This window comes from Hemiscyllium ocellatum, chromosome 10 (genome assembly GCF_020745735.1).
Source record: "Hemiscyllium ocellatum isolate sHemOce1 chromosome 10, sHemOce1.pat.X.cur, whole genome shotgun sequence".
In the NCBI taxonomy this organism is placed as follows: domain Eukaryota; kingdom Metazoa; phylum Chordata; class Chondrichthyes; order Orectolobiformes; family Hemiscylliidae; genus Hemiscyllium; species Hemiscyllium ocellatum.
In genome coordinates this window covers 74,585,210-74,611,986 of record NC_083410.1, presented here as the reverse complement: position 1 = coordinate 74,611,986, position 26,777 = coordinate 74,585,210, and the positions used below count along the sequence as shown (strand labels likewise).

General features: G+C 42.8%; 1 protein-coding gene across 2 annotated transcripts in view; it reads left to right on the top strand.

Annotated features, from left to right (window-relative positions):
• Positions 1-26,777, top strand: part of LOC132819813 (tubby-related protein 4-like) — a 405,797-nt gene that overhangs the window by 96,577 nt on the left and 282,443 nt on the right. For both annotated transcript variants that reach the window (XM_060831613.1, XM_060831612.1), the window contains exon 4: positions 10,423-10,603. In XM_060831613.1, the coding sequence (XP_060687596.1) occupies positions 10,423-10,603 (181 nt within the window). The remainder of the gene's footprint in view (positions 1-10,422; positions 10,604-26,777) is intronic.

Below are 26,777 nucleotides of genomic sequence, written 5' to 3'. Positions count from 1 at the left end.
CGCCATGATGTTTAGATTGATTCTAATCTAAAAAGTGAGATAACAGAGTTTTACATAATTCATGCAGTTTTTGAGCTCAGAGTTCTACATGAATGCATGCAGTTTTTGAGCAAAGTACAATGTAACCCTGCAAGTACAAATTCACCCCACAAGATATATGTGCATGTGGGTCTTTGTCTGTCTGTGTGTGTGTGTGTTTGTCTGGGGTGGGGGTTGAGAGTGTGAGAAAGTGTGTGTGTGTGTGTTTAGTGAGTGCAGAATGTCTTAAGTCTGTGAGGGGATGCATGTGTGGGAGTGTGTGTGCGGTGTCTATGTGCGCGTCTGTGTGTACTCGTGTCCGTGTGTGTGTGTGTGTGTGTGTAGTGCAATGGTGATCACCTATAATGTGACATGAACCCAAGGGCCCGGTTGAGGCCCTCCCTATGGGTACTGAACTTAGCTATCAGCCTCTGTTCGGCCACTTTTCTCTGCTGCCTGCCCCGAAGTCCACCTTGGAGGATGGTCACCCGAAGGTCAGAGGCTGAATGTACTGGACCACTGAAGTGTTCCCCAACTGGGAGGGAACCCTCCTGTCTGTTGATTATTGTGCGGTGCCCATTCATCCGTTGTCGTAGCTTTTGCTCGGTTTCCTCAATGTACCATACCTCCGGGCATCCTTGCCTGCAACGTTATAAGATAGACAACGTTGGCTGAGTCACATGAGTACCTGCCATGTACAAGGTGGGAGTTGTCTTACGCATAATAGTGGTATCTATAATCTGACACGTCTTGCAGCGTCCACCATGACAGGGTTGTATGGCGTTGTCCTGAGAGCCGGGCAGTTTCCTACGAACAATGATCTGTTTGAGGTTTGGCGATTGTTTAAAGGCAAGTAGTGGAGGTGTGGGGAAGGTCCTGGTGAGGTGCTCATCCTCATTGATAATGTGTTGCAGGTCACGAAGAACATAGTGTAATGTTTCAGCTCCTGGGAAGTACTGAACAACGAAGGGTACCCTGTCAGTTGTAGCACGTGTCTGTCTCCTGAGGAGGTCATTATGGTTCCTTGCTGTGGGACGTTGGAACTGGCGCTCGATGAGTTGAGCATCGTACCCCGTTCTTGTGGGGGTATCCTTGAGTACTTCCAGGTGTCCGTCACATTCCTCCTCATCTGAGCAGATCCGTTGTATGCGTAGGGCTTGTGCATTGGGAATGGCAGTTTTAATATGTTTTAGGTGGAAGCTGGAGAAGTGTAGCATTGTCTGCAGGTTTGCAGTAGAGTGTGGTGCTGAAGTGTCCATCCTTGATGGAGAAGCATGTGTCCAAGAATGAGACAGATAGTCGAGAGTAATCCATGGGGAGTTTGGTGGTGGGATGAAACTTGTTGATGTCACTGTTTTATCAGTAACTCCTTGCCATGGGTCCAGAGGAAGAAAATGTCGTCAATGTACCTGGTGTACAATGTTGCTTGGAGATCCTGCATAGAGAAGAAGTCTTGTTCGAACCTGCGCATAAAAATGTTGGCATATTGGGGTGCAAATTTGGGTCCCCATGGCTGTTCCGTGTATCTGGATGAAGAACTGGTTGTCAAAGGTGAAGACGTTGTGATCGAGGATAAAGTGGATGAGTTGTAGGATGGTGTTTGGAGACTGGCAGTTATTGGTGTTGAGTACTGAGGCTGTTGTCGCGATGCCATCATTGTGGGGGATGCTGGGTTCCATTGTGACGTAGAATGTTCCTGGTTCGACTGGTCCGTGGGTGCTGAGTTTCTGTAAAAAAAATCTGTAGTGTCGCGACAGAAGCTGGAGATCCCCTGTACAATAGGTTTCAAGATGCCTTCCATATATCCGGAGAGATTCTCACATAGGGTCCCATTGGCTGACAAGATGGGACGTCCCGGTGTGTTGGCTTTTTGTACCTTTGAAAGACAGTAGAAGTTGCCTACACGAGAAGTACGTGGAATGAGGGCGCGGAGGGAACTCTGAAGGACTGGATCCTAAGTTCTGATCAGTGTGTTTAATTCTCGGGTTTGTTCTTTGGTTGGATCAGCTAGTAGTTGCCTGTAGTGTTCCTGGTTGTTCAGTTGTCAGTACACTTCCTTGCATTAATCTGTTCTATTTTGAATGACAATGGCTCCTCCTTTATCTGCTGGTTTGATGACAATGTTGTGATTGGTTTTGAGAGCCTGGATGGCATTGTGTTGTTTTTCTCTACCTTGTGGGTACAGCTGATGAATCTGGCATTTATATATTTCCTGACAGTTTGAGGATAATGTCAAGCCCAGGGCAGCGGCCCACCGGTGGGGTCCATGTTGACACCTTCTTTGGTCGCTCCTCTACAGATCCCTGTGATGACTGTTCCAGTTCATCAGTGGGATCACTGCCGGCACCTTGAAAGAATTCCCAGAGTCTCATTTGTCTGATGAACTCCTCTGTGGCTGCTGCCAGAACCAACGGGTCCATTTTGATGGTGGGGCAGAAGTTGAGACCCCTGCTCAGGACTTCAGTCTCTTCTGGTTGAAGGGTGTGGTCCGATAAGTTGACAATAGACTTCCCCGCAGTGTTAATGTTGTCTATTGTGGTTCCAGGGTGGGCTTTGCTATTACTTGTGAGAATGCCAAGTTTCTCCAGTTTTTTGTTCTTGGCGTGCATGTAGGTGGTGTAGTTTTGTTGCCTTGTCTGTTTGGCAATGTCACATAATTATACTGATGTATCCTGTGTGCAGGCTGTGAGTGTGGACTCCATCTGAATTTCAAGGTTGTGGCGCCTGCTGTAGCGTTGGTGCATGAGATGATTGAGGAGTTTACGAGAGGTGCGGTGGCAAAGTCTCTCTGCGTAGTCTGTGTTGTAGTTAGTGGGTTTGTGATCTGTAATCCTTTCGGGGTCTTTCCTGCTTGCCTGCATTCCTGTAGAAACTCGATGTCTGTGTCAATATGTGCAATCTTCTTGGAGATCCTCTCCACTTTAAGCCGACGGTTAGTGGTGTCAATAGTAATCATGATTTGGAGACGCCGATGTTGGACTGGGGTGCACAAAGTTAAAAATCTCACAACATTAGGTTATAGTCCAACAGGTTTAATTGGAAGCACAAGCGACACTCCTTCATCAGGTGATAGTGGAGGGCTCGATCGTAACACAGAATTTATAGCAAAAATTTACAGTGTGATGTAACTGAAATTATACATTGAAAAATTGATTGTCTGTTAAGTCTTTCATGTCACATTACAGGTGATCACCATTGCACTACACATACACACACAGATATTTCTACACACGCACACATTCACATACACATGGACACAGGTACACACAGACGCGCGCACACACTCCCACACTCCCACACTCTCACATGCACCCTCTCACAGACTTAAGACACTCTGCACTCACTACACACACACATGCGCGCACACACCCCACCACACACGCACACCATCCCTCCACACATACCCCACCACCAACACGCACACGCACACACGCGCGCGCACACACACACACACGCACACCACACACGCACACCACCCCCCCACACATACCCCACCACCAACATACACACACACACACACCACCACACACGCACACCACCCCCCCACACATACCCCACCACACACCACACACACATACCCCACCACCAACATACACACACACGCACATACACAAAGACCCACATGCACATACACAAAGACCCACATGCACACACATATATTGTGGGGTGAATTTGTACTTGCAGAGTTACATTGTACTTTGCTTAAAAACTGCATGCATTCATGTAGAACTCTGTTATCTCACTTTTTAGATTAGAATCAATCTAAACATCATGGCATAGACAGAGAACACAGGGAGCCAACACCTTCAACGTATTAGGTAAAAACAATGACTGCAGATACTGGAAACCAGATTCTGGATTAATGGTGCTGGAAGAGCACAGCAGTTCAGGCAGCATCCGAGCAGTAAAATCGACATTTCGGGCAAAAGCCCTTCATCAGGAATAAAGGCAGAGAGCCTGAAGCATGGAGAGATAAGCTAGGGGAGGGGATGAAGGTGATAGGTCGGGGGTGGGGGAGGGTGGAGTGGATAGGTAGAAAAGAACATAGGCAGGTAACACAAATCCTGGGGATAGTGCTGAGCTAGAAGTTTGGAACTAGGGTGAGGTGGGGGAAGGGGAAATGAGGAAACTGTTGAAGTCCACATTGATGCCCTGTGGTTGAAGTGTTCTGAGGCAGAAGATGAGGTGTTCTTCCTCCAGGCATCTGGTGGTAAGGGAGCAGCGGTGAAGGAGGCCCAGGACCTCCATGTCCTCGGCAGAGTGGGAGGGGGAGTTGAAATGTTGGGCCACAGGGTGATGTGGTTGATTGGTGCGGGTGTCCCGGAGATGTTCCCTAAAGCGCTCTGCTAGAAGGTGTCCAGTCTCCCCAGTGTAGAGGAGACCGCATCGGGAGCAACGGATACAATAAATGATATTAGTGGATGTGCAGGTAAAACTTTGATGGATGTGGAAGGCTCCTTTAGGGCCTTGGATGGAGGTGACAGAGGAGGTGTGGGCGCAGGTTTTACAGTTCCTGCAGTGGCATTGTTAACAATTAACTTGAGAATGCAACTTTAAATAAAAGGTTTTGTGATTTACACATCAAAGAAGTGAAACAATCACTGTATTCTAACAGATGAAAGGTTTAACAGACAATTTTTCAATGTATAATTTCAGTTACATCACACTGTAAATTTTTGTTATAAATTGTGTTATGATCGAGCCCTCCACTATCACCTGATGAAGGAGCGTTGCTCCGAAAGCTAGTGTGCTTCCAATTATACCTGTTGGACTATAACCTGGTGTTGTGTGATTTTTAACTTTGTACACCCCAGTCCAACACCGGCATCTCCAAATCATAATTTGAGAAAAGTTGCAGGGAAATGCCTTAGGACCTGCAGACTGGTAAGCCTAATGTGAAAGTGGGCAAGTTGTTAGAGTGGATTGAGAGTCAGGATCTACAGACATTTGGAGAGGCAAGGGCTGAGTAGGGATAATCAACATGGCTTTGCATGGGAAATTGGGACTCGGATTTGAATGAGAGTTTGAAAGGGTGACCAAAGAAGTAGATGAGGGCAGTGTGGGAGATGTAGTCAACATGGATTTTAGTAAGGCCTTTGACAAAGTGCAGTGTGGCAGATTGTTGAGTAAGGTTGAACCGCACAGGATTTAGGGAGAGCTAGCCATTTGGATACAAATTTGGCTTGATGATGGATGACAGAGGGTGATGGTAGAGAGCTGTTATTCAGATTGGAGACCTGTGACCAATGATGTGCCACAGGGATTGATGCTGGGTCCACTGATATTTGTCATTTATGTAAATGATTTCGATGAGAATTTAGGAGGTATGGTTAATAAGTTTGCAGATGACTTCAAGATTGGTGGTATCATGGACAGTGAAGAAGGCTATGTGGGAATGACATAAGGTCTTGATCAACTGGACCATTAGGCTGAGGAATGGCAGTTGGAGTTTAATTTAGATAAATGCAAGGTGTTGAATTTTAGTGGGTCAAACCAGGATAGGGCTTACACATTCAATGGTGGAGCTTTGGCGAGTGTTATAGAACAAAGAGATCTCTGGGTACAAGTTCATAGCTCCTTGAAAGTGGAGTCGCAAGTAGATAGGGTGTAAAGATGCTTTTGGCATGCTCCCTTTCGATGGTCAGAGCATTGAGTATAGGAGCTGGGATATCTTGTTGCAGCCGTACAAAGTATTGGTGAGGCCATATTTGGAGTTCTGCATGCAATTTGCTTGATCTACTATAGAAAGGATATTATTAAACTAGAAAGAGTGCAGAAATGATTTATTAGGATGCTACCTGGGCTGAAAGGCTCGAGTTATAAGGAGAGGTTGGATAGGCTGCAACTTTTTCCTCTGGAACGTAGGAGACTGAGTGCTCCCCTTATCGAGATCTATAAAATCATGAGTCATAGATAAAGTTCTGGATGTAGGTTTGCTTGCTGAGCAGGAAGGTTCTTTTTCAGATGGTTCGTCACCATACTAGGAAACATCATCAGTGAGCTTTCGGATGAAACACACTTCATCCGGATGTGGCCCGTTTTTTATTTACCTGTTTAGGTTTCCTTGAGTTGATGATGCCATCTTCTGTTCTTTTTCTTAGGGGTGGTAAAAAAACAGTGTAGGTGATTTTCTCTGCTCTGCATAGTTCCTCTGTGCTGCAGTGTGTGGTGATTCGTTGGAATAATGTTCTGGCATAGCTTCATTTGTGGATGTTGAGGTGATTTCTTCTATAGTTTAATATTTGGTTGGTATGTGTTGTTTTCCTGTAGACACTGGTTTGAAGTTCCCCATTAGCTGTTTGCTCTACTGTGACATCTAGAAATGGTAGTTTGTTGTTGTTTTGCTCAAAACTGCATGAACCTATGTAAGATTCTGTAAATCCGTTTTTTAGATTAGATTCAGTCTGACCACTGTGGCACAGGCAGCCTCACAGGGAGCTAACACATTCAATATCTTATTTGGGCCAACATGACACCAATTGTTAAAGTTCACTTGAGAATGTAACTTTTAAAAACATTTCTGGGAATTACATATGAATGGACTGAAACCAACATGGACTTTCCAAAAGATGGAGAGAATTAACAAACAATCCAGGTCTTTACATCACACTGTAAACTTTTGCTATAAATTCTGTGCCTGTCAATCTTATTCTCCACAATCACCTGATGAAAAGCTAGTGCTTCCAAATAATCCAGTTGGACTATAACCTGGTGTTGTGATTTTTAACTTTGTACACCACAGTCCAACACTGGCGTATCCAAATCATGATTCTCAACCAAGTTTGAGGTGCCAGGGTTAATTCTGCTGCACAGTAAGGAAAGAAAAAGACTGGATGAGCTTAAGTGATAGGGAACTCTGTATGGGGAATTGGCCAGACATCACTGAAAAGGTTTTTTTCACTAAGTTGCCTCTGTGGTGCCAGGGTTCAGGATGTCTCAGGAGCTGCAGGGCATTCTGAAGGTGAGCAGCCAACAGTAGTGGTATATGTTGGGACAACAAACTGGCTAAACAACGAATGAAGTCCTGCAAGAGAAATTTGGAGAGCTAAGTAGTAGATGAAAGAGAAGAATGACTAAAATTGTAATCTCAAGATTAATTCCAGTGCTACATGTTATTGAGTATAGGGTTAAGGAGATAGTCAGATGAGCATGTGGGTAGATGGCTGATGTAGGAGGGAAAGCTTTAGGTTTTTGGATCAGTGTGACAATTTTTGGGGTAGATGGTACCTGTACGAGATGGATGGGTTGCTCCTGAACTAAAATGGATCTAGTATCCTTACTGGGTGGTTCACTTGTGCTGTTAGAGTAGTTTTGAACTAATTTTGTAAGGGGAAGGGACTTCATAGTTGGCAGCATGGTTCAGTAAGATTTAGAAGTATTACTGAACAGTCTAGCAGGCGGAGAAGGCATTATCATGATAACGTAAATGAGAGAACTGGAAAACTGAATAGTACCTACTTTAATATAAGGAGCATGCTGGGTAAAGAGGATCAAATTAGAACATCAGTCAGCAGATGTGAAGACAATTTTGTTACAATCACTGCAACATGGTTGAAGGAAAGGCATGACTGGCAGGCTTGACATTCCAAGGTATAAAAGTTTCAGGCATGGAGGTTGGGCTTGGCATTGCATTATTATTAAAGGAGACAATCACTGTTGTTATGAGGAAGGATGATTTATGCTGTTCAAATGGGAGCATTTGGGTAGAGCTTAGAAATTAAAACAATGGGTGATCATTTTACTGAAATTATATGGGCATCCCAACAATCAGTGACCAAGAAGACAAAGTAAGAAAATCAGGTATGAGGAACAGGGTTATACTAGTAGGGGATTTCAACTTTAACTGGGTTTGCCTTCATGTGAAAGGATATAACAGGGTGGAATCTTTAAAATGAGAGCTTTCTTGTGCTAGGACATTGATAGTCCTTCCAGAGACTGGTTCTTTTGATCCCTAATCCTAGGATAGCCGGTTAAGTAGCTGAAATGTCAGGAGAAGAAATGTTGTGGATAGTGACCATAACTTTAAGTTTCAAAGTTGTTATAGAAAGGAAGGGTCATGCAGATGTTAGGTATATAAACTGGGGAAGGCCAATTTTAATAACATTGGACAGGATCTGCTAAGCATAGACTGAGATCATCTATTTGCAGGTAAGTCTATATTTGGAAAGTAACACAGCTGGAATTCAGGGCCAGCATGTTCCATAAGGGTGAAAGGCAAGGGCAGCAAATCCAGGGAGCCCTGGATATCAAGAGATGTTGAGAGTCTGAAGATAAAGAATGAAGCATATGTTAGGGACAGAGCATTTTTAAAATGAAAAGCTCCTTCAGGAGTATAGGGATTGTAGAAATGATTTGGAGATGCTGGTGTTGGACTGGGGTGTACAAAGTTAAAAATCTCACAACACCAGGTTATAGTCCAACAGGTTTAATTGGAAGCACTAGCTTTCGGAGAGCCGCTCCTTCAAGGAGTGGTGCTCCGAAAGTTAGGGATTGTAGAAGGTTGCTTAAAAATGAAATTAGAAGGTTACACAGGGGTTACAAAATATCTTTGGCAGTTCGAATTAAGGAAAACTCCAAGGGATTTATTAAGTATATTAAGAGTAAGAGGATTACAAGGTAAAGAGTAGGGCCTATGAAATTCTGAGAGGGCAATCAGTGTGTTAAGCAAGAGTGTGTGGGTGAGGTCTTAAGCAAATATGTTTTATCCCTATTCACAAAGGAGAAAGTCATTGTAGCTGGAGATTTCAATTAGGATGATGAAGGTCTAGAAATATTGAGGAGGAGATATTACATGTTTTAGAAGGTATAAAAGTACATAGGTCTTCTGATGAAATGTATCCTAGGCTATGGGCAACAAGGGATGAGATTGCTGGGATGCTGGCAGCGATATTTAATATTTTGCTGGCCACAGGTGAAATGGAAGATGAATGGAGGATAACTAATGTTCCTTTGATCAAGAAGGAAAGCTGGATAGGTTAGATAATTATAGACCAGTTAGTCTGAAGTAAAATCTGATGTAGGGAAATTATTGGAAAAATTTGAGAGATAGGAGTAAATAACACTTAAAAAGGCAAGGACTGATCATTGTGGATTTGTTGGAGGGAAATTCTGTCTGACTAACTTAATTGAGTTTTTTGAAAAGTGACAAAATATATTGATGGGGTAGTGGAGTTGATTTGGTGTACTTGGATTTCAGTAAGGCCTTTGACAAGGTCCCATATGGAAGGCAGGTCCAAAAGTTAAGAGCCTTTGGGATTCATGGCAATTTGGCAAACTGGATTCAAAATTGATATATCCAAATAGGAGGCAAAGGGTGATGCTGGAAGGTCATTTTTGTGATTGGAAGCCGGTGATCAGCAGTCTACCTTGGGGATTGATGCTAGAATCTTGCTTTTTTTTATTGTATGTTAATGACTTGGATATGAATGTAGAAGTTATAAGCAGTAAGTTTACAGATTACATGAAAATTAGTGACCTTGATGGTGAGGAATATGGTCTCAGGCTACAGTCTGATGTTGATAATCTGCTAAAATGGGTAGAACAATGATAGACGGAATTTAGTCCCGTAAAATGTGAGGTGATACATTGTGGGAGGCCTAAGAAGGGAAAGATTTATGCAATTAATGGTAGGTCCCTAGGGAGTACTGAGGAACAAAGGAGCCTTGCCTTCAAGTCCATACACCTGTGAAGGTGTCATCATAGGTAGATAGAGTAGTGAAGAAAAGATTCACTACTGATTGAGGGGCAAGATTGAGGGGCATTATTAAACTGGGTAGGAAGGTATTTCTTCAATTAGTAGAGGGGTCAAGAACCAAGGAGCATATATTTAAATTAAAAAATAGAAGGCTAAGAGGAGAATTGAGGCATTTTTGACTTAGTTGTTTGTATTCTGAAACTCATTGTCTAAATGAGTCCCATTCTGACTCATTGTGGTTGAGTCAGAAATTATTGTAATATTTAAGCAGTATTCAGATATTACTTGGCATTGCCAAGTATGATTGTGCTATATGCCAAAATCTGTAAAATGGATAAATAGATCTTTGACAATGCACTGGATGGGCCTGCTAAATTGTACATGTTTATAGCTCTCTGAATCACACTGCAGAGAGCAGCTACATTTGTTCCTGGACAGATATAACATCAAAATGAAAGCCTTGTACAGGCCAAAAAGATAATTGTCATGCAACAGTTGGTTGGTTGTGTATATAAAATTGTTGTTAACTGAGTCAGCAAAAATTAATGACTTGGAGACTCAAACATATCTTTCATAGAGTCTTCATGTTCATTTCCATTTTTGCTTCAGTATTATACTTTAAATAGTTCAGCAATAATTTTCTACGATAAAGAAACCTTTGGTCGTTTGGTATCTTGCTGTCTGTTCATTATTTTTGTATCATCTTATAGGTGCTGTTTGGTACAGCTGATGGACAAGTAATAGTGATGGACTGCCATGGACGTATGCTGGCTCATGTATTGCTTCATGAATCTGATGGTATCCTGGGAATATCTTGGAATTACCCCAGTTTTCTTGTGGAGGACAGTAGTGAAAGTGACACAGACTCTGATGATTACTCACCACCACAAGGTATTTGTGCAAAAACTTAATATACAGCAATTGTGATTGCAAACTTCTAGAAATTAAATTGCTGTTTACTAAATATTGTATTAAAATTGTAAGGGTGGAATTAATTTGACTAAGGGTTTTCACAGTAGTTATCCTTCGCCTTGTCCATTATATCCTCGGATGTGCCCTACCCCAACAGCAGGGTACGACTCTTCTGGGTCGTAAAACTGCAGTTTACAGTCAGGAGGGGATGGCCCTGGGAATCCTTGTGATATTTAAAAACATTTGGACAGATACATTGATGTGATGGGTTTACAGGGATATGGGTCAAATGTGGGCAATTGGAACTAACTGAGTGAACACCATGGTCAGCATGGACCAGTTTGGGCTAAAGGGCCTGTTTCCATGCTACATTACTCTGACTCTATGACGAAGTCAAAAACAGCCAAAGAAACCACGTACTTTTGTCACATTCCTAATTCCCTGAGCTAATGAATCAGACTTCTCCTGAACAGCTCTTTCAAAAAGCAAGGACATTGCTAGAAGGTCTTTAATGTCAATAATTAATTAGTAATCAGCACCATCGTCTCATGCTTCATAAAGAAGTGTCCCATTTTTTTCAAAATTTGTTTTGACATCCTACATAGGATGAACGCAAGACATTGGCTTGAGTCCTTTTGGTACTGCTAAAGAGGCACCATTGCAGACAGCCAGGGATGCAGATGGTGCTAAGTCCTGCCCCCTCTTCCGAGTACTAGCAGAGCAGCATTCATTTGGGAGGAAATTGGCCTGGGAGACTTCAGTATTTACCCTGGACCAATGACGTTTCAAGCATCAGTTCAAACCTGGGTAAAGTAACCTCCTGGTGATTAGCGCGCATGGCTCCCTTTAGTTAATGAGTTTCTGTTGCGTAGTACTTCGATGAAACACTGAAGATAGAAAGGGCACAAAATATGCAATGACTTGGAACATTGAAGTCCACCATCAAGAGCAGCTTGCTACTGAATGAATTGGTGCAGTTGTAAAGGGTTTGCCTACTAGACTAGGCTTACAGCAGGTGGTGAAGGAAAAACATACTTGATGACTCTATGACTTCATCATTGCCAGTCTGTGCATTGCAGTTGCATCGTTCCATGTATCAGTAAGCGTGACCATCAAACATATTCCTGAGGAGCCCAGGCCCTATCTTCACAGTGAGGATGCTTTCTATCCTGTTGTCTGGTGCTACCACCATGTGGAATTGGCTATATTTCAAATGGACTGTGCAACTCAACTGGACAAGGCATCCATCCGATGCTGCATGGCATAAGATACAGCAAAATTATTCAAACAAAATCTGCAATTTCTGTGGACCAGACCAAGCCATCCTTCAAAATTATCATTGGGGATAACCTAGATACATTTGCCTTTCAGTAAGATAAAAGTTAGGTTAAGATGCTGTGTTCCAGATGTATTTTGATTGATTGCACTATCCGACTTTAAGCAAATCACACATTATTCTTACCCAACAGTTAAAATACAAACAAAATAAAGATTTGGTACAATGTTTGCACAAAGCCATGTTGACTATCCCTAATCAGTCCTTGCCTTTTCAAATACATGTACATCCTGTCCCTCAAGATTCCCTCCAACAACTTACCCACCACGGAGGTCAGGCTTACCGATCTATAGTTCCCTGACTTGTCTTTACAGCCCTTCTTAAACATTGGCACCGCGTTTGCCAACCTCCAGTCTTCCAGCACCTCACCTGTGACTATCGATGATACAAATATCTCAGCAAGAAGCCCAGCAATCACTTCTCTAGCTTCCCAATGAGCCTCGGGTACACCTGATCAGGTTCTGGGGATTTATCCATCTTTAACCGTTTCAAGACATCCAGCACTTCCTCCTCTGTAATCTGGACATTTTACAAGATGTCATCATCTATATCTTGCATATCCTTTTCCACAGTAAATACTGATCCAAAATATTCATTTAGTATCTCCCCCATTTTCTGTGGCTCCACACAAAGGCCACCTTGCTGATCTTTGAGGGGCCCTATTCCCTCCCTAGTTACCCTTTTGTCCTTAATATATTTGTAAAAAACCCTTTGGATTCTCCTTAATTCTGTTTGCCAAAGCTATGTTATGTCCCCATTTTGTCCTTATGATTTTCCTCATAAGTATACTCGTACTTCCTTTATACTCTTCTAAGGATTCACTCGATCTATCCTGTCTATACCTGACAAAAGCTTCTTACTTTTTCTTAATCAAACCCTCAATTTCTTTAGTCATCCAGCATTCCCTCTCACGCTGACAGGAATATACTTTCTCTGGATTCTTGTTATCTCATTTCTGAAGGCTTCCCATTTTCCAGCAAGTCCCTATGCCTGCGAACATCTGCCTCCAATCAACTTTCAAAAGTTCTTGCCTAATACCGTCAAAATTGGCCTTTCTCCAATTTAGAACTTCAACTTTTAGGTCTGGTCTACCCTTTTCCATCACTATTTTAAAACAAATAGAATTATGGTCGCTGTCCCCAAAATGCTCCCCCACTGTCCCCTCAATCACCTGCCCTGCCTTATTTCCCAAGAGTAGGTCAAGTTTTTCACCTTCTCTAGTAGGTACGTCCACGTACTGAATCAGAAAATTATCTTGTACACACTTAAGAAATTTCTCTCCATCTAAACCTTTAACACTTTGGCGATCCCAGTCGATGTTTGTAAAGTTAAAATCCCCTACCATAACTACCCTATTATTCTTACAGATAGCCGAGATCTCTTTACAAGTTTGTTTCTCAATTTCCCTCTGACTATTGGAGGGTCTACAATACAATCCCAATAAGGCGATCATCCCTTTCTTATTTCTCAGTTCCACCCAAATAATCCAGGGATGTATTTCTGGGAATATCCTCCCTCAGCACAGCTCTAATATTATCCCTTATCAAATATGCCACTCCCCCTCCCCTCTTGCCTCCCTTTCTATCCTTCCTGTAGCATTTGTATCCTGGAATATTAAGCTGCCAGTCCTGCCCATCCCTGAGCCATGTTTCTGTAATTGCTATGATATCCCAGTCCCATGTTCTTAACCATGCCCTGAGTTCATCTGCCTTCCCTGTTAGACCCCTTGCATTGCAATAAATGCAGTTTAATTTATTAGTCCTGCCTTGACTGTTTGACTCACTTCTGTTCTCAGCTGTACCCGTCTCAGATCGATCTCTTTCCTCACTATCTCCCTGGGTCCCACCCCCACCGTACTAGTTTAAATCCTCCCAAGCAGTTCTAGCAAATTTCCCTGCCAGTATATTAGTCCCCTTCTAATTTAGGTGCAATCTGTCCTCCTTGTAGAGGTCACTTCTACCCCAAAAGAGATTCCAATGATCCAAAAATGTGAATCCTTCTCCCATACATAGCTCCTCAGCCATGCATTCATCTGCTCTGTCCTCCTATTCCTGCCCTCAATAGTTCATAGCACTGGGAGTAATCCAGATATTACTGCCCTTGAGAACCTCCTTTTTAAATTTCTGTGTAACTCTCTGTAATCTCCCTTCAGAATGTCAACCTTTTCCCTTCCTATGTCGCTGGTTCCAATGTGGACAATGACCTCCTGCTGGCTCCTCACCCCCCCCCCGTAGAACATTCTGCACCCTCTATGAGACATTCTTGATCTTAGCACCAGGGAAACAACACACCATTCTGCATTTTCTCTGCTGGCCACAGAAACATTTGTCTGTACCTCGGACTACAGAATCCCTTAACACAGTTGATCTCTTGGAAGCCGACGTACCCCTCATTGCATTAGAGCCAGTCTCAATACCAGAAACTTGGCTGTTCATGCTACATTCCCCTGAGAATCCATCACCCCCTCCATTTTCCAAAACAGCATACCTGTTTGAAATGGATATATCCACAAAAGACTCCTACACTAGCTGCCTACCTCTCTTACCCTTCCTGGAGTTAACCCATCTATGTGACTGTATCTGAGACTTTCCCCTCTTCCGAAAACTGCCATCCATCACATACTGTTGCTGTTGCAAATTCCTCATTGCTTCTATCTGTCTCTCCAACTGATCCACTCGATCTGATAAGATTCGCATCCAACAGCATTTATGGCAAATATAATCCGCAGTAACCCTTAAATTCTCTTTATATTCCCACGTCTGACAAGAAGTACATATCACTGCAAAGGCCACTTTTGCTCCTTCACAATCTACAGACCCAGAAAATAACACTGTCTTATTCCTCTACAAACACTGCCCCATGTTAAATTATTAGCTATAGCTTACATTTTAAGTTTAATCAAGAGACTTATCTCCAAAAACATATAATCAAGAAAGAACCCACTGTACTCACTAATACAACCCTTTCTCTTGGATAGACTTAAAACAACAAATTAACTTATCTGATTCTTTGCTGTGAACTTCGCCCAATAGTTCCTACAAGATTAGTTGTGAATTTCACTGTTTGTTAATTTTCCCAGATGTACTCCGATGTTCAGCGATACACTAATTCAAACAGCAAAGACGGAAACTGTGCAGGTTCTCTCTCTCTCTCTCTCTCTCTCTCTCCTGCACTGTCCTCACCATGTGCTTCCTTTGTCTGCTCTTCTTCCTTTTAAACTGCTGCTGTTTTGACTTATTTTTTCCAAAGTTCCAAAACAATGCAACAGCATATAAAACAGTAATTGCTGCTCCTGGAATTCGAGGAAATCTCCTCCAACACCTAAAATACCTGAAAAGAAGGAGCAGCTCTTACAACTAGAAATTTTTCCCATCCTCCATCTTGGATTACCCATGTAGTGGTTCTGTTCGCAGAGCTGGAAGTTTTTGTTGCAAATGTTTCGTCCCCTGGCTAGGAGACATCATCAGTGCTCTGGAGCCTCCTGCGAAGCGCTTCTTTGATGTTTCTTCCGGCATTTATAGTGGTCTGTCCTTGCCACTTCCGGGTGTCAGTTTCAGCTGTCCGCTGTAGTGGTTGGTATATTGGGTCCAGGTCGATGTGTTTGTTGATGGAGTTTGTGGATGAATGCCATGCCTCTAGGAATTCCCTGGCTGTTCTCTGTCTGGCTTGCCCTATGATGGTAGTGTTTTCCCAGTCGAATTCATGTTGCTTGTTGTCTGAGTGTGTGGCTACTATGGATAGCTGGTCGTGTCGTTTCGTGGCTAGTTGGTGTTCATGTATGCGGATTGTTAGCTGTCTTCCTGTTTGTCCTATATAGTGTTTTGTGCAGTCCTTGCATGGTATTTTATAAACTACATTAGTTTTGCTCATGTTGGGTATTGGCTCCTTTGTTCTAGTAAGTTGTTGTCTGAGCGTGGCTGTTGGTTTGTGTGCCGTGTCTCTCAAACTTGATTGGGTTTTTTGAAGAAGTAACAAAGATGATTGATGAGGGCAGAGCAGTAGATGTGATCTATATGGAATTCAGTAAGGCGTTCGACAAGGTTCCCTATGGGAGACTGATTAGCAAGGTTAGATCTCATGGAATACAGGGAGAACCAGCCATTTGGCTCAAAGGTAGAAGACAGAGGGTGGTGGTAAGGGTTGTTTTTCAGACTGGAGGCCTGTGACCAGTGAAGTGCCACAAGGATCGGTGCTGGGCCCTCTACTTTTTGTCATTTACATAAATGATTTGGATCCGAGCATGAGAGGTGCAGTTAGTAAGTTTGCAGATAACACCAAAATCTGAGGTGTAGTGGACAGCAAAGAGGGTTACCTCAGATTATAACAGGATCTGGACCAGATGGGCCAATGGGCTGAGAAGTGGCAGATGGAGTTTAATTCAGATAAATGCAAGGTGCTGCATTTTGAGAAAGCAAATCTTAGCAGGACTTATTCACTTAATGGTAAGGTCCTAGGGGGTGTTGCTTAACAAAGAGACCTTAGAGTGCAGGTTCATAGCTCCTTGAAAGTGGAGTTGCAGGTAGATAGGATAGTGAAGGCGGCAATTGTTATGCTTTCCTTTATTGGTCAGAGTATTGAGTACAGGAGTTGGGAGGTCGTGTTGTGGCTGTACAACGCGACTGTTGGAATATTGCTTGCAATTCTGGTCTCCTTCCTATCGGAAAGATGTTGTGAAACTTGAAAGGGTTCCGAAATAATTTGCAAGGATGTTGCAAGGAGGATCTGAACTGCGGGGAGAGGCTGAACAGGCTGGGCTGTTTTCCCTGGAGCGTCGGAGGCTGAGGGGTGACCTTATAGAGGACCTTACAAAATTATGAGGGGATGGATAGGATAAATAGAAAAAGTCTTTTCCCTGGGGTGGGAGAGTCCAGAACTAGAGGGTATAGGCTTAGGGTGAGAGAAGAAAGTTGTAAAAGAGACCTAAGGGGCAATTTTTTCACTCAAAGGGTGGTACGTGTATGGAATGAGCTGCCAGAGAATGTGGTGGAGGCTGGTACAATTACAACATTTAAGAGGCATTTGGACAGGTATACGAATAGGAAGGGTTTGGAGGGATATGAGCCAGGTGCTGGCAGGTGGGACTAGATTTGGTTGGGATAACTGGTCGGCATTGACAGGTTGAACCGAAGAGTCTATTTCCATGCTGTACATCTCTATGACTCTCAAATTTTCCAATAAAGTTAAAGTTAAACAGAATAATAAATTATTTAATGATTAAACAACAACTGTTCTAATATAATAGCTTCTCATAAACACACCCTTAGCAATGGCAAATTCAGAAAAATAAGTTGTCTCATGTGAGATTCTAGCAGCAGAGAGAGAAAATTCTGGTGGAGCGAGACAATTTCCACAACAAAATGCAAGACTGTAACAACAGCAGAGAGCTCAACTAAAATCCTGGTTCTGTGGGAGCCTGACTCCACCCATTCATGCTGCTTCCATTGTTCCAATTTTCAAATAAAATCTCCAAGACATCTCAAGCTGTTTATTGGCTTTGCATAGATTGCTTAGTTCCTCTGTCTTTAAAGCTGCTCTTCAAAAAAAAAGAACAAAATGCACCTCTTTATCGTCACAAACCTCATGACCTAGCACATCCCCCCATTGTCCGGTTGCCATTAAGCCAGGAAATCATTCTTAGTTCAACAAACCTAAAAATAAGGTGTCAACCTGGTGAAGCTCCAACACCGTATTGCATGCATGGCAAACAGTATAAGCAGCAAATGATAGAACAAAGAGATTCCACAACCAACAGGTCAGATCTAAACTGTCCAGTCCTGCACCTCACTTACCATGTTGGTGGACAGTTAAATAACTCATTGAAGGAGGAGGCTCCAGAAATATTCCCAATCATGCTGAAGGACTTGCAACGATTTACATAGGAAGTGTTGAGTTAATGATCCCTCTCCGTTTTCTCTGGTTATTACCAGCATCACAGGTGCCAAGTTTCAGCCATTTCAATTCATTCCATGGAGTATCAAGAAATGTCTGAAGGACTGCAGAGGCTATAGCCATTGAAACATTCTGTCAATAGTACTGAAGGCATGTGCATCAGAACTTGCTGCAGCTATAGCCAAACAGCTACAATACTTACACCTCCCTGACAGTGTGAAACATTGCCCAGATTTCTTCCTATGCAGAAAAGAAAGGACAAATTCAGTCTGGCCAATTGCCTACCAGTCAGACTGTATTTTCATTGTCCAGTGAAAGCGATGTAGAAATCACCAACAATGCATTCAAGCAGCAATTGCTTGACGATAACCTGCTCACTGATCCTCAGTTTGGGTTTTTCCAGGCTACTCAGTTCCTGACCTTGCTATATAGCCTCTGTTCAAATGTAGATACAAGGGCTGAAGTCTTGAGGGGAGATGAGAGTGACCACCATTGACACAAAGGTCAAATTTTACCAAGTGTAACATTGAGGAGCCCTAACAAAATTAGACTGACATGGGTACTGCAGAAGCAAGAGATTAGTGTCATGATTAGAATGGTGCTGAAAAAACATAGCAGGTCACCCACATCCGAGGAGCAGGAAAATAGACGTTTTGGGCAAAAGCCCTTCATCAAGAATCCTGATGAAGTGTTTTTGGCCGAAACGTGTATTTTCCTGCTTTTCCAATACCACTCTAATCTTGACTCTAACAAAATTAGAGTCAGTAGGAATTGAGGAGTTGTAAATCTCTGCTGGTTGGAATCAAACCAGGTACAGAGTGAGATACTTGTGGTTAATGAAAATGATGATGGAGAAGCTCATCAGATCTGGCAGAATCTGTGGAAAGAGAAACAGTTCGTGTTTGAAATCTGCTGTGACTCTTGTTCGGAACTGAAAGAGACTGAAAAGTGCTGTTTTTTATGCTGCTGGCGTGAGGAGGAGTGAGTAGAACCAATGAGGATGCCTAGAACAGAAGACCAGAATTGTGCTAATGTTGATAAACCAGTCCTCATGATAACCTTAGTCCAAAAATGGACAAAAGAGCAGAGTGCCAGAATTGACAGCTCTTAATAGCAAGGCAGGATTTGACTGAATGTGGCATCAACAGCCTGAGAAAAATTGAAGTGAATGGGAATTGGCAGAGAAAGATCTCAACTGCTTTGTTTGCTATTCAACATCAGCAAAATTCTTGTGATTGCTAAAGGTTAGTCACTTTGGGCATTTCTCAGCGTGGTGTCCTGGACTGAACCATTTTCAGTTACTTTATCAATGATGTACCCTTTATCAGAAGTTCACCAATAATTGGCCAGTGTTCAGTACATTCACAGTTTGTCAAATTTTGAATTTCCCGACTCAGGCGACTGACTGTGTGGAGTTTGCACGTTCTCCCCGTGTCTGCGTGGGTTTCCTCCGGGTGCTCCGGTTTCCTCCCACAGTCCAAAGATGTGCGGGTCAGGTGAATTGGCCATGCTAAATTGCCCGTAGTGTTAGGTAAGGGGTAAATGTAGGGGTATGGGTGGGTTGCGTTTCGGCGGGTCGGTGTGGACTTGTTGGGCCAAAGGGCCTGTTTCCACACTGTAAGTAATCTAAATCTAATCTAAGAAGCAACCCCCCCATGTAGGAAGACCTTTACATTATTAGCCTGGGGGCTTTTGAAAATGGAAAAGCTAGTTGGGTTCACAGATGATTCCGATTACATTATTGTATTTCCAGGAGCTTCTAAACCCCCTGCATTGTATACACATTCCAATTAAAGCGGACTAAACATAATTGTACACCTGTCAGTCTGACTTTGGTTGCAGGTAAATTGTTAGAGGTGATTATAAGAGATAGGATTTATGGACATCGAGAGAGGCAAAAATTGATTAAGGACAGTCAGTATGATTTTGTGCAAGGAAAATAATGCCTCACAAACTTGATTGCGTTTTTTGAGGAAGTTATCAAAAAGATTGATTGCAGAGCGGTGAACGTTGTTTATTTAGATTTTAGTACAGCCTTTAAAGGGGTTTATAGTAGACTACAGGTAGACCCCTGTATCCACAGAATCGTTTTCCATGGTTTCAGTTACGTGCAGTTTAGTACAGCCCAAACGTATTACAGGGAATGTTCTAGAAACAGGGAACAGGGGGCTGCTGGGAAGTTTCCCATTTAATTGAATGGGTTTACTCCTATCCATCGTTTTGGGTGTCCGTGGTAGGTCTTGTAACATATCCCCCATGGGTACGGGGGGGACTACTGTAATTAGTAAAGTTGGGTCACATGGGATTCAGGGTGAGCTTGCAAATTGGATGCACAATTGACTTAACAGCAGGACACAGATTTGTTTTTTGAAATCAAGGCCTGTGACCAGTGATATTCCATGGGGATCAGTTCTAGGTCCTCTTGTCATCTTATGGGCTTTTTTTTGTCATTTATATTCTCATCCAATTAACTTATATAAAAGGCATGGTTAGTAAGTTTACAGACGACACCAAAACAGGTGACATTGCAGATAGTAAAGAAATTTTTCTCAGATTACAAAGGAATCTTGATCAAATGGGTCAATGGGCTGAAAATGGCAGATGGTGTTCAATCTGGATAAATGTGAGGTATTGCATTTTGGTGTAATAAACAAGGATAGGGCTTACACAAGGTAGGGCCTTGGGTGGTGTTGTAGAACAGAGGAACCTAGGGGTGCAGGTACATAATTTTTTGAAGGTTGCGTCTCATATAGGCAGGTTAATTATAAAGGTATTTGTCATGCTCCCCTTCATTGTTCAGTCCTTTGAATGTCGGAGTTGGGACATTATGTTGAGGCTGTACAGGATATTGGTGAGGAATACTGTGTACGGTCTGGTTGCCCAGTGTTAGGAAGGATGTTATCAAGCAGGAAAGGTTCAGAAGAGATTTACCAGGATGTTGTCGGGTATGGAAGGTTTGAGTTGTAAAGGAAGGCTGAATAGGCTGGAGCTTTTCACTGGAGGTTGAAGGTTGAGAGGTGAACTCATAGAAATTTATAAATTAATGAGAGGTATAGATAGAGTTGATGGTAGTTGTCTTCCCCCCCCAGAAAGGGGCATTTCAAGACGAAAGCACATTTTTAAGATGCGAGGAGAGAGATTTAAAAAAGACATGAGGCAAGGTTTTATTGCATAGGGTGGTTCGCATGTGGAATGAAAAAGTGGTAGATGTGGATACAGTTACAACGTAGAAGACATTTGGATAGATATGTGAAAAGGGAATGTTTGGAGGAATGTGGGCCTGGAGCAGGCAAGGTGGGACCAGTTTTGTTTGGGATTATGTTCGATATGGACTGTTTGGACTGAAGGGTGTGTTTCCATGCTGTATGCCTGTATGATGCTGTGAGCTGTCTGCCTTTGGACAGCTGTACACAAAGGAAAAACTTAAAAACCATCTTATTGAAATGGTTAAAAAAATTTACATCTTCACCTTACAATGGAAACTTGATGGAGAGGTAAAGCAAGACTATTAGCTGAATAATTTCCCCTGTGATGGGCCATTAGCTCCTGAATTAAAAACAAAAATTGATGGGAAAACTCATCTGTGAAAAGTTCTGGCAGCATCTGTGAAAAGAAAGTAGAGTTAAAATATTTCTGGTCCATTGACTCCTTGCTAGGTTGGTAATTATGCTGAAGATGGGTTGGGGTGTGTGGGAAAGAGTAAATGATAGGTGGAGGTTAAGCCCAGAAATAAAGAGAAAACGACAGTTGAACAGTCAAAGGAATGGGTAAAAGTCAGCCTTGGGGAATCAGCAGCTGCTAATGGAACCACTAGCAGCTGACAATGGGATGGTTGTGGTCACAGCCCATGAAATGATGAGGCCTGTTGTGTGGAGGTTGTGGTAAGGACTTGGAGGAGTTGCTCAGACCCTAAAATCATCAGACTTGATATTAAGTCCTGAAGGTTACACATTCCCTGGCAGAAAATGAGATGTTGATCTTCCAGCTTGCACTGAGCTTCGCTGGAGCATTACAGTAAGCTTGAGACGGGGATGTTGGTCAGGGACCACCAAATGTGTTGAAGTGACAGATAATGTGAGTGTTCCGCAAAGTGGTTGCCCAGTCTGTGTTTTGTCTCTACACTGTAGAACAGACCGCATTGTGAGTAGTGGGGACGAAGATGGTGAAGAAGGAGGAAGTAAAAAGGCAGATGTTATACCTTCTGCAGTTCAATGCATTGGAGAGTTGTTGGGAGTAGAGGAAGATTGAATCTGGATGTCCTGGATGGAATGATCCCTGCAGAAGGCTGACAAGGGAGGAGAAGGGAATATGTCACAGAGTCATAGAGATGTATAGCACAGAAACAGACCCTTTGGTCCAACTTGTCCATGCTGATCAGATATCCCAAACTAATCTAGTCCCATTTGACAGCACTTGACCCATATCCCTCTAAACGCTTCTGATTTATATACCCATCCAGATGCCTTTTATATGTTGCAATTGTATTAGCCGCTACCACTTCCTCAGGCAGCTCATTCCATGCAGGCACCACCCTCTGCGTGGAAAACGTTACCCCTTAGGTATCTTACCCCTCTCACCATAAACCTATGTCCTCTAGTTCTGGATTCCCCCACCCCAGGGAAAAGGCCTTGTCTGTTTATTCTATCCATGCCCCTCATGATTTTATAAACCTCTGAGGTCACCCTTCAGTCTTCGCTGTAGGGAACACAGCCCCAGTCTATTCAGCCTCTCCCTATAGCTCAAATCCTCCAACCCTGGCAACATCCTTGTAAATCTTTTCTGAACCCTTTCAAGTTTCACAACATCCTTCTGATAGGAGGGAGACCAGAATTGCATGCAATATTCCAAAAGTGGCCTAACCAATGTCCTGTATAGCTGCAACGTGACCTCCCAACTCCTATACTCAATGCTGTGACCAATAAAGGAAAGCATTCTAAACTCCTTCCTCACTATCCAATCTATTTGCGACTCCACTTTCAAGGAACTATGAATCTGCACTGCAAGGTCTCTTGTTCAGCAACACACCCCAGGACTATACCATTAAGTGTATAAGTCCTGCTAAAGTTTGCTTTTCCAAAATGCAGCACCGATCCTTGTGACACCACTGGTCACAGGCCTCCTGTCTGAAAAACACACTCACCACATACTGTCCTCTGTCTTCGAGCCAGTTCCATATCCAAATGTCTAGTTCTCCCCATATTCCATGAGGTCTAACCTTGCTAACCAGTCCCCTATGGGGAACCTTGTCGAATGCTTTACTGAAGTCCACATAGATCATGTCCACCACCCCTGCCCTTATCAATTCTCTTTGTAACTTTTTCAAAAACCTCAATCAAGTTTGTGAGACATGACTTCCCACGCACAAAGCTAGGTTGCCTATCCCTAATCAGTCCTTGCCTTTCCAAATACATGTAAATCCTGTCCCTCAGGATTGCCTCCACCAACGTGCCCACCACCAGTCTATAGTTCTCTGGCTTGTTCTTACCATCTTTCTTCAATAATAGTATGTTAGCCAACATCCAGTCTTCTGGCACCTCACCTGTGACTATCGAAAAGACAAATATCTCAGCAAGGAGCCCAGCATTCGCTTCCCATATAGTTCTAGGGGATTCCTGGGGACTTATCCACTTTCAAGGCATCCACATTTCCTACTCTGTAAAATGGACATTTTTCAAGATGTCACCATCTATTTCCCATATTCTGTATTTTCCATGCCCTTCTCCACAGTAATCATTGATGCAAAATGCATGTTTAGTATCTCCCCCCATGTCCTGCGTCTCCACACACAGGCTGCCTTGCTGATCTTTGAGGGGCCCTCATTACCTTTATGTCCTTAATGTATCTGTAAAAACCCTTTGGACTCTCCCTAACCCAATTTTGTCGCAACTATCTCATGCCCCCTTTTTGCTGTCCTGATTTCCCTCTTAAGTATACTCCTACTGCCTTGATACTCTTCTAAGGATTCACTTAGTCTCTCCTATCTATACTTGATATATGCTTCCTCCTTTTTCTTAACCAAACCTTCAATTTCTCTAGTCATCCAGCATTCCCTACACCTACCAGCCTTTCCTTTCTCCCTAACAGGAATATACTGTTACTGGACTCTCATTATCTCATTTCTGAAGGCTTCCCATTTTCCAGCCGTCCCTTTACTTGCGAACATCTGCGCCCAATCAGCTTTTAAAAGTTCTTGCCTAATACCAACAAAATTAGTCTTCCTCCAATTTAGAACTTCAACTGTTAGATCTGATCTATCCTTTTTCATCACTATTTTTAAATTAAAATAGTGGCCCCAAAGTGCTCCCCCACTGACTCCCCAGTCACCTGTCCTGCCTTATTTCCCAAGAGTAGAGAAGAAAAAAAAAGAGAAAACCTGAAAACTTACCGAGTTTGCGGACTCTTGGTAAGGTTAGAGGAGGTGGCTGAGAGAGAGGCCCTAAGGTGTAGGGTCTCGTGTTTAGATCTCACCCACTTAAAAATTCCTGGTAGCCCTCGCTTCTCTCCACCCTCTCTCCTCACCGCTCAGTTCAAAAAAGAAAATGTTTTTTACTCCCCGCACCTCCACTCTTCCCTCATACCTATGGAAGCCCCGAAACCTGAGGGAAGTATTTATCAGTTCTACCTTATTCTCTGCTTTGTTCCTTTCTGCCCTGACTGTTTGACATGCTCCCTTTCCCAACTGTAAGATTCATCTCTATTCATCTCCACTATTCCAATGGGTTCCACCACCAACCCTCCACCCCCAACTTAGTAGTTTCAATCCTCCCAAGTAGGTCTATCAAATCTCCCTGCTAGTATATTAGTCCCCTTCCAATTCAGGTGTAATCCATCCTTCTTGTAGGTCACTTCTATCCAGAAAAAAATCCAGTGATCCAAAAATTTGAACCCTTCTCCTATGCACCAGCTTCTCAGCCATGCATTCATCTGCTCTATCTCCTATTCCTACCCTGATTAGCTCGTAGCACAGGGAGTAGTCCAGATCTTACTACCTTCGAGGACTTCCTTTTTAAATTCCTATCTAATTTTCTATAATCTCCCTTATAATCTCATCCTTTTCCCTTCTTATGTTGTTGGTACCAATGTGTACAATGACATCTTGCTGGTCCCTCTCCCTTTGAGAACATTCTGTTCTTTTTCTGAGAAATCCTTGATTCTGGCACCAGGGAGGCCACACACTATTGTGATTTTTCGCTGCTGGCCACTGAAACATTTGGCTGTGCCCCTGACTAGAGACTCCCCTCACACAATCGATCGCTTGGAACCTGATGTACCCCTCATTACATTAGAGTCAGTCTTGATATTAGAAGTGAGTTTTGAGAAGATTTGATATCAGAACCTTGGCTGTTTGTGCTATGTTCCCTTGAAAGTCCATCACCCCCAGCATTTTCCAAAACAACATACTTGTTTGAAATGGGGATAGCCACAGAAGACTTCTATACTACTTCTATACCTATACTATTCTACCTTTCTTGGTGTTAACCCATCTACCTGACTCTGTCCGTGACTTTTCTCCCTTCCTACGACTACCATCCATCACACCTCTAGCTCTTGTAAATTCCTCATTGCCTCCAGCTGTTGCTCCAATTGATCCATTCGATCTGACAGGATTTGCACCCAACGACATTTATTACTGATATAATCCTCAGTAACCCTTACTCCCATATCCGACAAGAAGAGCATATCACTGTACTAAAGGCCATTTTGCTCCTTCCAATCTACAGACCCAGAAAATAGCATTGTCTTTTTGCTCTACAAAACACTGCTCCAGGCTAACTTAGTAGGTGTGACTTATATTTTTGAAATTTAGTCAAGAGATAGATCCCAATAAAAACAGATGATCAAGAAAGAACCCACTCTACTCATTACTGTAGATTTACAGCAAGGCTATACTTATGTTTCTGTGCTGTGACCTCTCCTAAACAGATTCCTTCAAGATAAGTTGTGAATTTCACTTTTTATGTTTTTCTTGACACACTCCGATGTCCAGTGATACATGAATTCAAACAACAAGGGCAGTAACTGTGCCAATTCACTGCTGAGTCAGTTAGCAATGTGGGTTTCTTTCTCTGTTTCCCTTACAGACTGTGTGCTTGTTGCCTTTGTCTGTCTTTCTCCCTTTTAAAAGTGCTGTTGTTTTGTCTTTTTTTTCAAACTTCCAAATCAATTGCAACAACATATAAAACAGTATTTGCTGCTCCTGGAATTCGAGGAAATCCCCTCCAACCTAAATACCTCAAAAAAGCAGCAGCCTGTTACAGCCAGAAATCTTGGATTACGTGATGGCATGCTAGAGTTGTCGGACATGGTGGCTGATGATCCTTTTAGATGTGGATGCTCGTGGGGTGATAAGTGAGGACTGGGGTATCGCATTGTTGTGGGAGTGAAGAGAAGGGGTGAGGGCTGATATGCAGGAGATATGTTGGAAACAGATGAGGGCCCTGTCAACCTCAGTGGAAAATCCTTGGTTGAGGAAGAAGGTGGACATATTGGAGGCCCTGTTGTAGAGGCTAGCATCATTGGAAAAGATATATTGGAGTCTGAGAAACTGTGGGAATGAAATGATAGGAAAGAGTGTGAGGATGTTAAGGTAACAGAGTCAGTAGATTTGTAGTGGATGTTGATGGCCAGCCTCTCCCTGAAATATCTGTCTTTGTCACAAGACTGAAATTAGAGCTTGTTGAATAACTTCAATATAGAATTCTGGGATTTTAAGTCATTGCTGTTTAACCTTAAAAGGAAAAGCAGGACTGCAGGCTGTGTTGGCAGCATGCCTCGAGTCCTCCATTTCTATCTTCAAGTTGCCTGCTAGAGAGAAGCCAGCATATTGATGAAATTGTTGTCTGGCCTACTAAGGAAAGGCACAGCTTTGTAATATGATTTTGACTACCATCGTGCTAATTTAAGTCACATCAGACTCTATAACCTGCT